Source organism: Acipenser ruthenus, chromosome 17 (assembly GCF_902713425.1).
Source record: "Acipenser ruthenus chromosome 17, fAciRut3.2 maternal haplotype, whole genome shotgun sequence".
Lineage (NCBI taxonomy): Eukaryota > Metazoa > Chordata > Actinopteri > Acipenseriformes > Acipenseridae > Acipenser > Acipenser ruthenus.
The window spans coordinates 31,320,771-31,336,003 of NC_081205.1; the positions used below are offsets into that span (position 1 = coordinate 31,320,771).

Genomic DNA, 15,233 nt, shown 5'->3' on the forward strand with positions numbered 1-15,233 from the left:
TATAATGTGACAATACTGTTACCAACCTGTCAATATCCAACACTATTATTCTTTACTGGTAGTACATCTGAATTGTGTTAATCCCTACAGTCCTGTGTGCAGAAGTATTCGTGGGTAGCATTTTTATTTATCAAAGGCTGGGGAATATTTCTATACCTTTTTTTTCTGTTCATTTCAAAATACCCCTGAGAATTTTGAAAGAATAACTAGCTGCTTGCAGGGTTGCTCAGTCTCACCAGGCCACATGGTTTAGGGGTTCACTAGAGAGCATTGCTTCTACATTATAATTGTGTAGCTGTTTCAGGGGTGTGCATTTTAAAATGTGTTCATTTCTGTGTGAGAAAATGGCTAAGAACTCAAACTGATTGACAAGGAAAGCTAGAAAGGAACTGTAATAAAAATCTGTTTTTGTGTTCTTTCCCACATTAAACACCTTGGACCATGACAAGTATAATTGGCTTGATATCTGAACATAAAAGCCACCCTCGTATCCAATAACTACTGACTATCCAGACCATTCAGGAGTATTTAGGTTAATCTACTAGCTCCAATGGTTTGATGAAATATTAATCAAAGGAAATTTCTTTAAAAGCGAACCGTAAAAGCAAACCGTTCTAATTGAGTCTTGAAGTTCAGATCGTCTGTTAGCTGTCTGGTCTTGCACAATTTTGTAAAGATCAATGGCCTGTTACCCTATCTCTAGCTAAGGTGAAGAGCATTATGGCATACCCAGGCTGGAAATCGCTTCTTAAAGGGCTGTTGCTTAGTGTCCACATAATAGACAATGGCATAAAGTGGAACAAATCACCTCAAAGCATAATGGTAGGAAAAAAAAGGATATAAATATTCTTTTAAATGCAGATTTGAAAATAAAGAACATGCATGCATTTGTGCACATCAAAGCTTTTTATTAAAAAGGTGCTGACCAATATAAGGCCCTTTGTATACTAAAGAACATCTCCACAAAGTCATAAAACAGTTCTTAGTAATAGTATACCAACCATCCATGCAAACCTTGCTTAATTGTTGGTATTTGTGTAGTCAGGACTGGTCGCACGTACACATGATTTAAATGATTACAAAAAAAAAAAACATTTATTTCAGCACTTCTCAGACTAAAGCCCTTCTTTAGCTGTGTAGAAAAAAAAGTGAACACAGTGCAATAAACGTTTTTCAAGAAATTATATATATACAGTATATGTATACACACACACACAGAGAGTGTGGATGTAGACAGAAAGACAGATGCATCTTTTTACCACAGGTAATTATTGAACCCTTTAGAGCTGTGTCTTGCTTCTAAGGTGCTCTCCAGAATCGGGCAGTGTGCTAAACATTCCCCTTGTTTAACTGCAGTTGCTATGGAAACAGGCTCAGAGCTACCCCCTGTTCACCTTCCTGGGGCAGATGGAGGCCTACATGTTCGAGTGTGTGAACCAGGCCGCCGTGCACGAGGAGCTTGAGGATGAGTCTCGAAGGCTCTGTGATGTCAGACCCTTCCTCCCAGCCCTCAAACTGGTCACCAGGAACTGTGGCAGAGCTGAGAAACTGCTCGACTCCAAAATAGGGGTGCTTATAAGCAAAGGTAAAGGGACGGGGGGAGAGGGGCTGTGCTAAGTAAAATGCTTCTTATTGTGTTCATGTTGTCCCCTGAATGCAGTAGGTAGTTGCTGCTCTAGTATACACTTTAATTAGCAATATGCACACGTGTGCTTTCATCACTAATCCCAAATCTGTATCCATATAGAATTGGAAGAAAGCCCTTTTGCCTGGCTGTAATTTGTGACGGTTGCTCTATACTGATGAATCTTCAGGCGTTGTTTTATATTCCTATTCTGTATGCATCAAAAATGTACAGAATCTCAGGAATCTCAGGAGTCAGCTGCAACACCTACGCAGAGACGTTGCAGAGCTGTTTTCTTGGGACTCGAGAGAAATGTTTTGTTTGCATACCAGAAGTTCAGATTTGTTAAATCTATGTGCAATTTATGCTAATCCAGATGGTCTATCTATTTGTCAATGGAAAGTCACCAGAGCGAAGTTCAAATGTCAGGTCTTCAAGGTGAGTTCTCTACTTTTAAAGGAAGAATACTGGCAGACCTTGTGAATGGACACTTCAAAGGAAGTACTGAGATCTTAAGCCTCAGTTTCATGCATATCAATTCCTAGATGATAAATACATTTCATTGTAATACCAGTACAGGAAAAGAAGCATCCAACTGTCAAAAAGTCTACATTTTTCCTTCTACAAATATTACAAACACAGATTAGCACTAACCGTGGACTGCGTGATAAAACCACTCCCGACTAGATGTTACGTTCGTCTTCTGTTTTGATTTGAAGTTATGTTTCCATGACCACCTACACAGATCTGCAGTGTTTGAAACAGTTAATCTAATAATTATGTAGTGCTTTCATTCTGATTTCCCGCTATGCTAAGCTCTGCCGGTACAATCCTTCTCCCTCTCCTGCCGGTGGTTTAATGCTCTGTCCATCCGAAGGTCTCCACGAGCTGGATGCCCTCCAGGATCCCGAGGTGAAGGAGTTCCGCGCCAAGATGCTTCGGATCAGCGAGGAGAAGATGCAGAAGCTGCAGCTGCTCACGTGGATGGAGTGGCTGCAGTGCAGCTTCTGCCCCCTGCTGGAACCCAGCGTGCCAGACAACATCCTGGACAAGCTGCATGGGGGCCAGATCGTGATCGCCGTTCGGTTCGACAACTCCCAGGTAGTGCGTGTGTGTGCATGCGTCTGCGCCTGTGTGTACGAGTGTGTGTCTGTTTCAAATTGGGTACCCGGGAACCTTTAGGAATGAGCGTTCTACCCTGATGGCAAAAAAAGACATGGCATGATTCGAAATGTGTTATACTTTGTGGGCATTCATCAATACGTATGAAAGAGCTGGACCTCTACAATTAAACCGTGCCACTCATTCTATATGGGGGCTTCTCCTGGTTGGTTTTTAGAAAAGAAACTGGAGCAACAAGAGCAAACCAACCCCACCCAGAAAAGACTCCCCAGAATTTCAGTAAATGTTTGTGTATCTAACTTTTTATTTATTAATTTATTTTGTTGTAGGAAGTTTTTTTTCTAGGTGGGTTTGGTTTGCAATGGAGAGAATGGAGAAAATTCTAAGAATGAAGTACAGAATGAGTTTTATTGCACAGGAACACTTCAGGCTGTGAAAGGGGAGGGGGTAACTGTACAAGTGCATTCATTGCGGATGTAGTTTGAAAAGTGTTGGGGGGGGTTCTGGAATGGATGATGCTACAAAACTAGTAACTTCTGTAAACCTTGACATTTTGAATGCATTATTTCAACCATGAAAAGTTTGCAAAGGTGTTTCAACACCCTTGTCATATGTTGGTCCCCTTGTGTGTTCTGTGCAACTAGAAGACGCACCTTTTTTAGGAATTCCATTTCCAGTTGCGGTGCTTCAGTAGAAAGCAGCTCGCACTGAAAGGACAGAGTCTTCCTTGAGGCAATCACGTACGTGCTGGTTTCAAGAGGAGTGTATCTGGCTGTTTTGCCAGACAGTCTTGGACCCTGTGCAGGCTTGTTCTGAGACATTATTATTATTATTATTATTATTATTATTATTATTATTATTATTATTATTATTATTATTATTGTTATTATTATTTATATTTGCATATGATCGAGTAATCGTGTGTCGTGGCGGTTGAGAAGAATTTCCACACCTTTTAAGATTTCACTTCTCTGCACTTTCTTCTTTACAACGTTAACCCATTAATAACCACGAAACACCATGAAGTATGAGAACATGTTTCCCAACACAGATGGTGCTGTGGGGTATTTCATTGATTTACTGATAAGATACTTGCTCTGCATCTCTCTGTGTGTCATTAGGGGTTAGGGAGGGGATTGTATAGTTCTCATAGATGGAATTGCACAGAATCTCAGAATTCTGCACGAAGTTTACAATGTAATATGGTGCCAGCTATTGTATAAATAACTATGAACCACATATAAATATAAATGCATTTAAACATATATTGCCTATATCCAGGCCACACAGAAGCTTTGACCTTGCATGAAACAATTTTCTCTGAGGAAAAGTCATTTAAAAATTGCTTTTCTGGTTAACCATGATATTGGAACTGTCTTATTCTCCTGGCCAATGTAAATGTCTGATCTTGTAAATAGACCTCATCTCTCAGCTTTGAGGCATCATTACTCCACCTGCTGGCCACATTCCAGACTTTTTCTTTAAAGGGCTACTTTTTTTTAACACAATCCCATTTGCCTGCACCTGCATAATGGAATTTGAGACCTTTATTTTAAGCACTCCTCATAATTTTATTAGCAATTATCTCAGAAATGCTGAATGCCCCAGTTGTTTTGGTATTTTTGTTCAGCTATCCTAGATACTAAATCAGCTGTGGCATGCAGAATGAATTGCAGGATAGTTTGGCCCTGATCATCAGATAAGGCTGTTTGCTTTTCGGTAGGTGTTGCAGCATTATTGACGGTATCCAAATATAATCCTTTTCCTCCTCCAACAACTCTGCTCATGCCGCGCTCAGTACCTGTTCAATCACAAACCTACGGAAGCATGTAACCTGCTTAATTGCAGTAGGGTGCTTTTAGTAGGATACAAATAGCAAATGTGATGTTTAACGGAGTGCAGAAGAATCAATATCTGCTGCTATCAGTTCAGCTTCATTTGTACTCCGTACATTTCACATATGAGTCATGATCTAACGTCCTGTGAAAGTAATGTCAAATAAAACCTGAAACCCAGACTGAACAGAATTGCTAAAGGCTTTATGGGTTTTCTCTAGGCGCATTTCCATTCCCATAGATGATTGAAGGGACCACACACTTCCAGGGCATCATTCAGCGGTGTGTTGGCAGCTCTTGAGGAATATTTTTCCAAGCTTTTTTTTTTTTCCTTCCCATGGCAGATTGCTACCGTGAGGATTGGCTGAGCTGTGTCGGTTTCAAGGCTGCTTGAATTAAAACTGCAAGATGTATTCAACAGAAATATATGAAGGCAGTTACAAAGTCAGTTTGCTGGGTTTAAACAGAACTTATTTTCTTAGTGTCTCTCCTAAGTAGTGAACAGTCCCGCTGCTAGAATTTCAATCCCTAGAGCTGTGTCATTCATCAATTTCAGATTTAGTGTATCGGTGTAGACCTCTGGCACCATTTGAAAACTTTTGGGTTGCCACTAGTCGCTCAATGACTGTCTTAACAATATAATCAGTGTTCCATTTTAATAGACGAGCAGCGACGCTCTGCTTTGCAATATTCAATCCCCTTAGGGCCCCTTTGTTAGAGGTGTGGATGGAAAGCAGGTTGGCAACAGCATCGCTCTGCTGTCTGACATTTTTTTAAAGTGTAACTTCACAAGTGAATACAAGTAAGCATGATTCACCTTGGATAGCCTGCTGGGTATGAAACCTGTGGCTTCCAGCGGAGTCCGGGGTGTTCTTGAGACTTGGGGCCTGATGGCCTGATTTTCCAAACTTAGTAAAAGACTTACTAATGAGTAATTTTGAGTAATTATAGCTTCCAGTGAATTTACTTTGCAAACATTGACTTAAGTTTCTGTATAACTTTATTGAACATATGTACTGTCCTTACTCACTTAGCAAATCCTTTACCAACTTTGGAAATCAGGCCCTTAATATCAAGTAAATGCTGGCTTGAGCACATGTTGTCCAAACACTTTGCAACTCGGTGTTGTACATGTGGTAATGGACAATAGCTGTGAGACCAGGCTCTTGATCTTGTCTCTGCGCTGGTGCTAGACTTGTGCTCATTACTGTTTTACAATCAAATGCACATAGAGAGGAGGTGGTGGTCCACACAGGATGTTGTATGCTGATCAGCCGGCTAGGTTAATTCTCTCCTTTGTAATCTTTAAGTTAAGACACTATACAGACTAATATTGCTTTAGCTTTGACTTCAAGGATAAAGCCAGTTAAAACACCTTATTTAAAAGAGCAGCTAGCTAAAAAAGGAAGCCAATCAGTTTTTTTTGTTTGTTCTTTTGCGTCTGTTTGCCTGCGTGTGTTAAGATTATTTCCCCCCACCCTCCCCATACTAGATCGTGAGCCTCAAAGTCTCCCCGCACACTAGTCCCAGCGCCCTGACGGAGCAGGCTGTCAGAAAGTGGCTGACAACACACGGCAAGGAGGAAGAGGAGGCGAACAGCAACAACTTTGTGCTCCGAGTCAGTGGAAGGCTGGAGTACCTGTTTGGAGATCACCCCCTCATCCAGTTCAAGGTCTCCTCTCTCTCTCTCTCTCTCTTCTTGTGATTGTTTTTTTGTTTTAACCTTTCTAGATCTTCTCCGAGGGAGACATTTTATATCACATTTAAACGACATGTAGAAATATACAACTGCCCATTTTGTTGATGTGTCTGGCGAGTTGTATTCCGTTTGTTTTCAATCAGAGGATCCACCTGCATGTAAAACGTTTGTTTTTAACGGTGATGTGGGAGCCATGTGGAATAGTCTCATGAGGTCAAATTAACTAGAGAGAATGGGGTACAGCACTACCCTGGGGTACCTGAATTTTCTTCTTTCTTCTTTCTTCTTCTTTTTTTTTTTTTTTTTTTTTTTTTGGATTGTCAGATATTTCTGTACTGTAACCTGTTTCCCCCTGTTTTATTGTTACATTTTCAACACCAAATCCTTCCAATGGTCAACCACTCATCATATAGAGTTATGTTTATAGTTATAAATATGGGGGAAACCATAATGTTGTTTGCGGTTATTAGTCTTTGAAACTGATCATTCAAAAGCATGAAGTCCACACACCTGTTGTACAAATGCCTTCTTAAATGTAATGGGTAATGGGAGTGTTAGTGTGTAGGTCAACTTGTCGTCTTTACGTTTGCAGTATATAAGGAACTGTGTGACAAATAACGAGTCCCCCCACCTGACTCTGATCGACTCCTGCACTGTAAAGGAGATGTTCGAAAAAGAGCTCTCCACCATTGGAGCCGTAGTGAACAGGAAATCTTCAAACCCTCCTCTTCCTCTGCCTCCTAAAAGGAGAGCCACGTCAGTAAGTATCAGTGCTTTACATGCTCAGAGGGAAAAGCTTCTCCATTGCATTGCCAAGCCAGCCGGTTCCACTGAACTGTGCCATGGTGCTTCTAAGAAATGTTGTGTTCAAACTTCATGACTTGGTTTCTTATGTTACAGAAGAATTACTGAAAATCTTGAAGTTATAGCTCATACACTGACAGCAAAGGTCTTGACTACCTTGAACTTGCATTGAACTTGTGTGTTTTTAAATTTTTTAAGTACATTTTAACACTTTCCGTATTTTTAATAAAAGCTGTTTTTAGGTGCATACTCTCAAACTGGTGTACTTTAAAGAGACCAGACTCTGCTTTTTAATTATCTAAATGGCATCTGATCTACCCACTAGCACCATTCAGATCATTAGAATGGTGAATCTGGGTGTCGACTGTATTTTGGTCTTCATCTTTAGTATTCTAAAACTATTAGAACACTGTCTTCTGACGTCACGTAAATACTTCGCATACTTTAACATCACTGCCTTGCCTCTCTTGTAGCAAATATCAACCTGTGTTTGGGATGTAATGGTGCCTTTTACGATTGTGCTGGTCAAAGGTAGCAAGGTCAACGCAGAAGAGACGGTTAAAGTAAGTAAGAAAGGGATATTTTAGAGCGCTGGTATTGTTGTCGAGATGTGCTGCACAATTGTTTCGCTGGTTCGCAAGCTTGGACTGTCTTTAAACATGTGCAGTGCATAATGCTTTCTTTGTAAATCCCCTTTACTGTACTGTGAAGTACGCCTTCTTGAGAAACCACGGCATGTTAACAACGAAAAGCATTACAAAACTTCAGTGCATTGCATAATCCTTGACTCTGCAGAAACAAACTGCTCAGTGTCTCTGCCTTCTCTGCATTCACTGAAATAAAATAGTTGCTTATATTCTGCCATAAAGGTGCTGGAAGAACTTTGCAGATTCCCAGGTGTCACAGTGTGAAATGTTCTCTTGCACGGAATAGTTAAAGGATAAACAAGATCAAACTACATTTTTCTTCTCAAATCAATTTTCCAATGTGAAATGTTCACTTTAGCCATTGAAGTTTGGATTGCAATACTTTTAATTAGATCTAGGGTACATTTACAGGACTGGAAATAAGACTCCTCTTCCATAGCAGTTTCACCCATTCCAGGTTTTAATACATGCTTGATTAGCCCCAGTGTTTTAGGTGACAAGCTCAGGTGCGTCTTAATAAACTCGTAGTAAAACCTGGAATGGATCAGTCTGCTATGCCGTGAGTGATATTTGCATCCCTGTTTTAATTAGGCTGTCTTAGATGTTTTAGTGCCTGAACTGATTTTGACACCTCTTCATCCTCCCGCTGCCAGGTTCAGGTCCGGGCAGGCCTTTTCCATGGAACAGAACTTCTCTGTAAACCCGCTGTGAGCGCAGAAACCTTCGGAAAGAATGAGCACGTTTGGGACAAAACACTGGAATTCGAAATTAACGTCTGCGACCTGCCGAGAATGACGCGGCTGTGCTTTGCAGTCTATGCAGTGATGGATAAAGTGAAGAAACAGAAGTCCACCAAAAACATACATGCCAAGTATCAGACCATAAGAAAAGCTGGGAAAGTAGTAAGTTCCCATTTTTATATGAATTTCCAGGAATTGCACAGTATAAATATGTATTCCAAGAGGGCTAAATTACTAGCGAGACAGTTTAAACTTTGTATCATGTGTCTTGCAGGTTAACGGACTGGCTCTTGCTTCTGTAGATTAAATGTATGCGTTCCTGTGCCCTAAAACAAAAAGATTGCTCAGTAACTTTACATGATTCTCGGCATTCCCTCTCTATAAAGCCAGGAAAGTTAAACCCAATAGCTTTCCGAACTGGCTTTGAAAATGTAGTTTATTAAAAGTATACAGCTCAGTTTTTCTGTTGTGAATGTATTCCAGAAAAACGTGTTGTGTTGTGTGTTGTGTTTTTTTTTTGTTTTGTTTTGTTTTTTTATATAAACCATTTTAACTCCCCACTTGAATTTTAGCACGCCTGGCTTTTGATTTACCTTGATCCATTTCATTGTATAGCTACTTTTTTTTATTCTTTTAAAATGTAGTTTTTTAGGCACCTGAAGTAGCATTTATAATAACATGCCTGTGGAGAAGTGGATTACAATCATTTTTGTGCTCTCAGCTGTTCAGCACTCTGTAGATGGCTTTAACACAATCTGGCAGCCTCCGTTCGAGTCCCAAGACTTCATACCTGTGGCACCCTAATTTGAAGTGGCGTGTAATAAAACCCATAAACGTTTCTCTCTGCTCAAGTAGTGGAAAGAATAATGTGTCTTTGAGGCACAATGCTTCAGTTTCTCACTCTTTCTGTATCATAGCGAAGCTAACAGACTCTGTTTGAACTCTGACGGCCGGTATTGATTTCTCATTCATGTTTCCAGCACTACCCGATCGCCTGGGTGAATACAATGGTTTTTGACTACAGGGGGCAGATGAAGACTGGTGAGATTATTCTGCACAGCTGGTCATCGTTTCCTGGTAAGTTCTCCAGCTTGTAGGAGCCGAGTAATCAGTTATGAATGAACCCCAGCAGTAAAATCGTCTGATACACAATATATTAAGATGACAAGTCTGAGACTAATTATATTAAGATGAATTCATCAGTTTGGGATTCTTAACATGATATTCATGAAAGCTCTTATAAATGTTTCCCCATAGTAAAAGCACAGGAAACGTGTAATAAAGCACAGTGAAAGCATGGTAAAGCATAGGTAAGTATTTTAAAGCACAGAGGGCTATGGCAAAGAATATTAATAAACATGGCAATTCAGGATAAACTGGTAAAAGCATGGTAATACATTTGTTGAGGAGATTCTCTATTTCTACTTTGCGTCGTTTGACAAACGATGACCGACAGCTTTAGTACATTGTGTTTATCTGAATATTTGTAATGCTTCATGATTTCAGATGAACTTGAAGAAATGCTGAATCCTATAGGAACAGTGCAAACCAACCCATACACTGAAAATGCTACAGCTTTGCACATTAAGTTTCCAGCATATTCCAGGTCTACAGTCTTCTACCCCCCTTTCGACAAGGTAGGTCCCAGTGTTCGTTTGAAACCATGCTTCATGTTTTATGTTACACAGGCCGTCATGACTGGATTCAGTTCAATTTAATAAAGGGTTCCCTGTAACAGTGGTTAATAATTTACTGACGTTTAGGTTTGAGTCAGCAGGTTAGGTGGACAAATTGAAATATGACATAGTTCCTTGATAATATTTAAGAACTGCAGTTGTTTCCTTAAGTAAGAATCTCTGCTTAAGCCTGGCACTGGTGTGCACTGTAACTGCATTGTTTATTTTACAGATATTGGAAAAGGCAGCTCAGATTGCAAGAAATAGTGATTGTGTGACAATGGCTGTAAGTGTGGTTTTGTTTAATACTTGGTCTGCCTCTTTCATTTTTTTTTTTTTTAACTTTGCCTGTCCTGCATTTTTGCGTGATGACTTTCTGCATTGCCGTATAGAGTTTTGACAGTGTTTAGTTTCTCTATGTAATACTGCTATTTCTAAGCAATTGAGAACCGAAAGGATAATCTATTATGCACTGTAATCAATGATGCACAAAGGCCAATAAAATTCCACCTTCTTTTGTAACCTCATCTCTTTGGATGAAAGCCTAAGCCAGTGCACCACTGCCACCTTGTGTCCAATACTGATATCCTCCTTGGTCTTCTCATAGGGCCGTGGAGGCAAGAAGTTTCATATTGAACTGAAAGAGATAATGGAGCGGGATCCTTTGTCTCAGCTGTGTGAGAATGAGAAGGATTTGATCTGGACGCTACGCTACGACTGCCGTGAGAACTTCCCCCAGTCCCTGCCCAAGCTGCTGCTCTCTGTCAAGTGGAACAAGCATGAGGACATGGCTCAGGTATAAGAACATGCCAATCCTATAGAACTAGAAATTGACAGGGATCGGTTCGATGTCTTAGCATGGTTTCTATAAGGGAGAAGATTCATTTTGTGGGGAAAGTGAATTTCTTGTTTACTTTAGTAAGGCTTTAATAATGGAAGGGACCCTTAAAGTATACAGATGCAATACTATTGTTGGTTTGCTATATATTTAAAATGTTATCAAGGGCCCAATAGTACAGTAGAATGCATCAAAACAAGTGAGTTTTTGTTTTCCCTGGGCTGCTTTAAAAAAAATGCAGTGTTTTTTTTTTTTTTTTTTTAATCAAATCTAAATGAATATAAATTACATATATATATATATATATATATATATATATATATATATATATATATATATATATAGAATTACATACATGCACACACATATAGAAGATCCTCATAATGACGTTCCAGCTAAACAGTAAGTAAAAGGTTTGTATATAAATGTGTCCTTTGCATCCAAGCTTGGGGATTTGAATCCACCCCAGATGTTGACATAAGCTGTTGTAAAAACAGTTCCCGGGTTGCCCTCTGACCTTTGCACTGCCGGTACCAGGTACCCACCCTATTTGTAGAGCTTGCTGAGCCAAACTTCAGCTCGCAAAGAGCAACTTGCATAAATAAACTTGTCCCATACCTCGCGTTCTTTTTTTGAAATTCCCTGGCTTGCTGTCGGACTTTGTCTTTGTCTTGCAGAAAGCATTTGGCATCGTAATATTTGAACACTTGCGTTAATCAAGAGTGCTGGCAGCTTTTCTCCTGAATTAAAGTTTGGAGGGGGGGGGGGGATGGACGGACATGTATAACTGCTGTATTGGGGCAGTCTGATTTATTGTACAGCTCCAGTGGTTTTAATCTGCAGGTGCTTCCCTCCAGTGTGCCCCTGTTTCAGTATTCTCTTTAGGAAGTATTTAAGGTCGTCGACATTGCTAAATGGGTCTGGTTAAAAGAGCGAAAGGCACTAGACATTTTTGAAAGGAAATTAATTAGAGGCAGACAAGCTCTTTCACTGCCAATACCGTCCAGTGGCTGTTTCGATTCAAACCTGAAACAATGCGTTTTAGTTACATGTGTACTTTATCTAGTGTGCTGTGCACCCAGTTAAACAGACATGCAGTCTGCACACACTGCTGATTGGTTTGCATCGCTGTAACAATAGACTGACGATTAATTGACAGTTTTTTTGTTTTGTTTTTTCCTTCTAATAGAAATGTATATGAGATGAAATGTAAGTCTGGACTTCCAGGCTCCTATTCAATTCAATTCAATTTAGACTGGGGGAAGGTTACAATGATTTTAACTTTGTTCCTTTTAAAAGAAGCATAAAGAAATCTATTGTTTAGATTAAATCATTTAGTTGGGAAAGGCCAAGAGTTCAACCATCTTTCTAAGATTCAGCATAATCCCTAGTAACATTTACTGAAAATTGAGCACATATTTTTCTAATCTTTTAGCTTTATTATACTAACACAGCTAATACATGAAATAAATGATGATATAATGAAATTATCCACAAGTGAAATACACGATACCCAACATACCTAGCATTCATAACCTATGTCTGAAACTGAGATGAGGATGTCCTGAAAGTAACGCTTTTAAACACATGCTGTAAAGCTTTCTGAAGAGGAATCAGTTTAGTATTCTGCATACATTTTCTTCTTTTAAAAGTAACTAGTTTTATATATAAAGGTAGGTGAGTGAAAACACCTAAATGTCCAGTTTTGGCAGTATGAGAATAAGTCTAAAATGAAGAAATATTCCATATCTACTTAAAGGTTCTGCAAGAAAACAATCTTTTTTTTAATTTCTTTTTAAATTTTTTTAAATTTTTTTTTATATAAAATTATTTGGAAATAGAAACCTATGCATGCCACTTTTTATTTTGGGGTTTGCAAAATATGAATCTATCACTGATGTTGTCACAGCTTCAAGCTCTGCTACAGATCTGGCCCAGGCTGAGTCCGAGGGATGCGCTGGAATTGCTGGATTTCAACTACCCAGACCAGTACGTGCGGGAGTATGCAGTGCACTGCCTTAGAGACATGAGGCAAGTACATCAGCACTGTGCCTGCGGTTTATTCCCTGTTTATTCCCTGTTTATTCCCTTTCTCTTAAGTATACATCACCTTCAGAACTCTCTGAACAGTCTTGTTATTGGCTGTTGAATCCCGTGCAGGTGTTCAGCTGTTGCTTCTCATTTCAGTGTTCGCAGTAACAATATAACCAGGCCTGCTTACTATGACTTGCTTTCACTGCTGTTGACAGTGTTCCTTTGGATGCACGGCTGCAGGTTTTAGGTGATTCCCTGCAGGCAGAATCTACAGCAGTGTCTACTATTCTGTAACAGATGCTAGAGGAAAGGACCTATAAATACTGCATTGTGTAAAATACTAACAACCACGATAATCATCTGTTTTATTAAGCAACTTTGAGTCATCGTACCCTACTGACAGCTCTCCATTCTTATGCCTTGAGTTCAAACAAATCTTGTCAAGCGCAACTTTGAGCCCTTTCAACAGTGTGCAGTGCGTGCCGATTGTGTGGTTTGACAGGACTTCTGAGATCTCCAGCACAGGAGCAAAACAAAATAAAGCCTTCACTGAATTAAGAAGAGAAAGAATACGGCTCTCTCTGCAATAAGTCTTCTTTCTCCGTTCCCTTGCAGCGACGAGGAGCTGTCCCAATACCTCCTGCAGCTTGTGCAAGTCCTCCGTTACGAGCCTTACTACGACTGCGCCCTTTCCAGGTTCCTGCTGGAGAGAGCACAGGCCAATAGGAGGATAGGGCACTTCCTGTTCTGGCATTTAAGGTAAGTAATTCAGAGCATTGCTCTTGACTGCTGTCTGTCGGACACGCTGCCGCCTTGCTCATGTTTCTAAAACACAACGAAATAACAAATCCCTCTCATAATGAGGCACCAGACTTCCACTGTATGTAAAAATTGCTGGAGAAAGCTCCTTTTATTTTCAGTATCTTGTTTCGACTAGATCGGGTGTGAATTATTTCTGCTCTGTTCAAGAAGCTTTCTAACCCTGCGCCTTTTTCCTGTAACAGCAAACGGATATTTAGAGCAAAGAAAGAAGCTGTCTGTGTGCTCTTTATTTAACCTCTGGCTTTAATCGTTGTTTTTGTTTGGTGTCTTGCAGGTCTGAAATCCATATGCCTGCAGTCTCTGTACAGTTTGCATTGATACTGGAGGCATATTGCCGAGGCAGTATACCTCACATCGAGGTTCTGAAGAGACAGGTAACGGAGAACACTACAGCCCCCTCTCCTGTGGGCTGCCTTCATTTTGATACGTAGATTTAATGCCCCCATTGTGCTGCCACACGCACAGCTGTATTTACCACTTTGTTTGCCTTCCTGTGTCTTCTGAAGGGATAGTTTGTCATTTAGTCTCTGTGGGTTGCACTCACAGAGCAAACTCTTGAATACCTCGCTCTGTGTGTTGTGGGATTGTGTGGCTGTGTTTTTCTCCTGAAGATCACTAGTGCCTGGTTGATACCTGACACTATGTTTTATATACTCTTGCACATGCATTCTAGTGAAGGGGGAGTTATGTTGATAGAAAGAAAAAATGTATGATAGAAAGAAACTAAGTGAGTATAGGGAAGCAAAAGTGCCTTACCAGGAGGTTAGATGTCAACATGGCTTCTGGGAAGGAGGGGAAGAGGGGGAGGGGAGCGTATTCCCAACTGTACAAACACGGAAGAAATTCAAAAGAATAAATACTTCAAAAAGTTCCTGTTTTGTAGAGCACAGTGTTAGCACAGCTCGTGGGACTGTGGAAAAGCCACACAGCGTTGGTTTTGACAGCTGGCTGACCCGGCACTCTCCACTGACTCTCCTTCACAATCAGCCCTGGTCCAGTTTTCCACAGTATCCTGTCAGGCCAGGCTTAAAATACCGCCGCTGCCTTTCAGCTTTTAACCTAACACCTTGGAGATTAGGCAGCCGTTTCCTAGTATAGAAAATAAGGATCTTTTTTCTGAACTGCCCATTATGTTCCTTTTAACAGTAAGCAATTAGTGGCCTGTGATCAGCAGGGATTGGTTTGACGTTGTGTCCTGCAGTGGCGTTTGACAGATTTGTCCTAATTTTAGGCAATATTGGGAAAGCATGTGACTATTCATCAAATTGGTTGAATATTATCCAGTGTTGTGTGTGTGGTGCTGTGTTTGGTTTATTTATTTATTTTGAATATTCATATAATACCCACAGCTAAGAAAAGCTTAGTTTTTTTAATTTAAACAAAAAATGAGCG

At 40.1% G+C, this 15,233-nt stretch overlaps 1 protein-coding gene across 8 annotated transcripts in view; it reads left to right on the forward strand.

Annotated features, from left to right (window-relative positions):
• LOC117423331 (phosphatidylinositol 4,5-bisphosphate 3-kinase catalytic subunit beta isoform) overlaps positions 1 to 15,233 on the forward strand; it is a 46,325-nt gene that overhangs the window by 24,643 nt on the left and 6,449 nt on the right. For all 8 annotated transcript variants that reach the window (XM_034038919.3, XM_034038916.3, XM_034038915.3 and 5 more), the window contains 13 exons: positions 1,357 to 1,585; positions 2,502 to 2,725; positions 6,074 to 6,253; positions 6,873 to 7,040; positions 7,558 to 7,647; positions 8,385 to 8,633; positions 9,452 to 9,548; positions 9,978 to 10,108; positions 10,380 to 10,433; positions 10,755 to 10,943; positions 12,895 to 13,016; positions 13,635 to 13,778; positions 14,116 to 14,215. In XM_034038919.3, the coding sequence (XP_033894810.1) occupies positions 1,357 to 1,585; positions 2,502 to 2,725; positions 6,074 to 6,253; positions 6,873 to 7,040; positions 7,558 to 7,647; positions 8,385 to 8,633; positions 9,452 to 9,548; positions 9,978 to 10,108; positions 10,380 to 10,433; positions 10,755 to 10,943; positions 12,895 to 13,016; positions 13,635 to 13,778; positions 14,116 to 14,215 (1,977 nt within the window). The remainder of the gene's footprint in view (positions 1 to 1,356; positions 1,586 to 2,501; positions 2,726 to 6,073; positions 6,254 to 6,872; positions 7,041 to 7,557; positions 7,648 to 8,384; positions 8,634 to 9,451; positions 9,549 to 9,977; positions 10,109 to 10,379; positions 10,434 to 10,754; positions 10,944 to 12,894; positions 13,017 to 13,634; positions 13,779 to 14,115; positions 14,216 to 15,233) is intronic.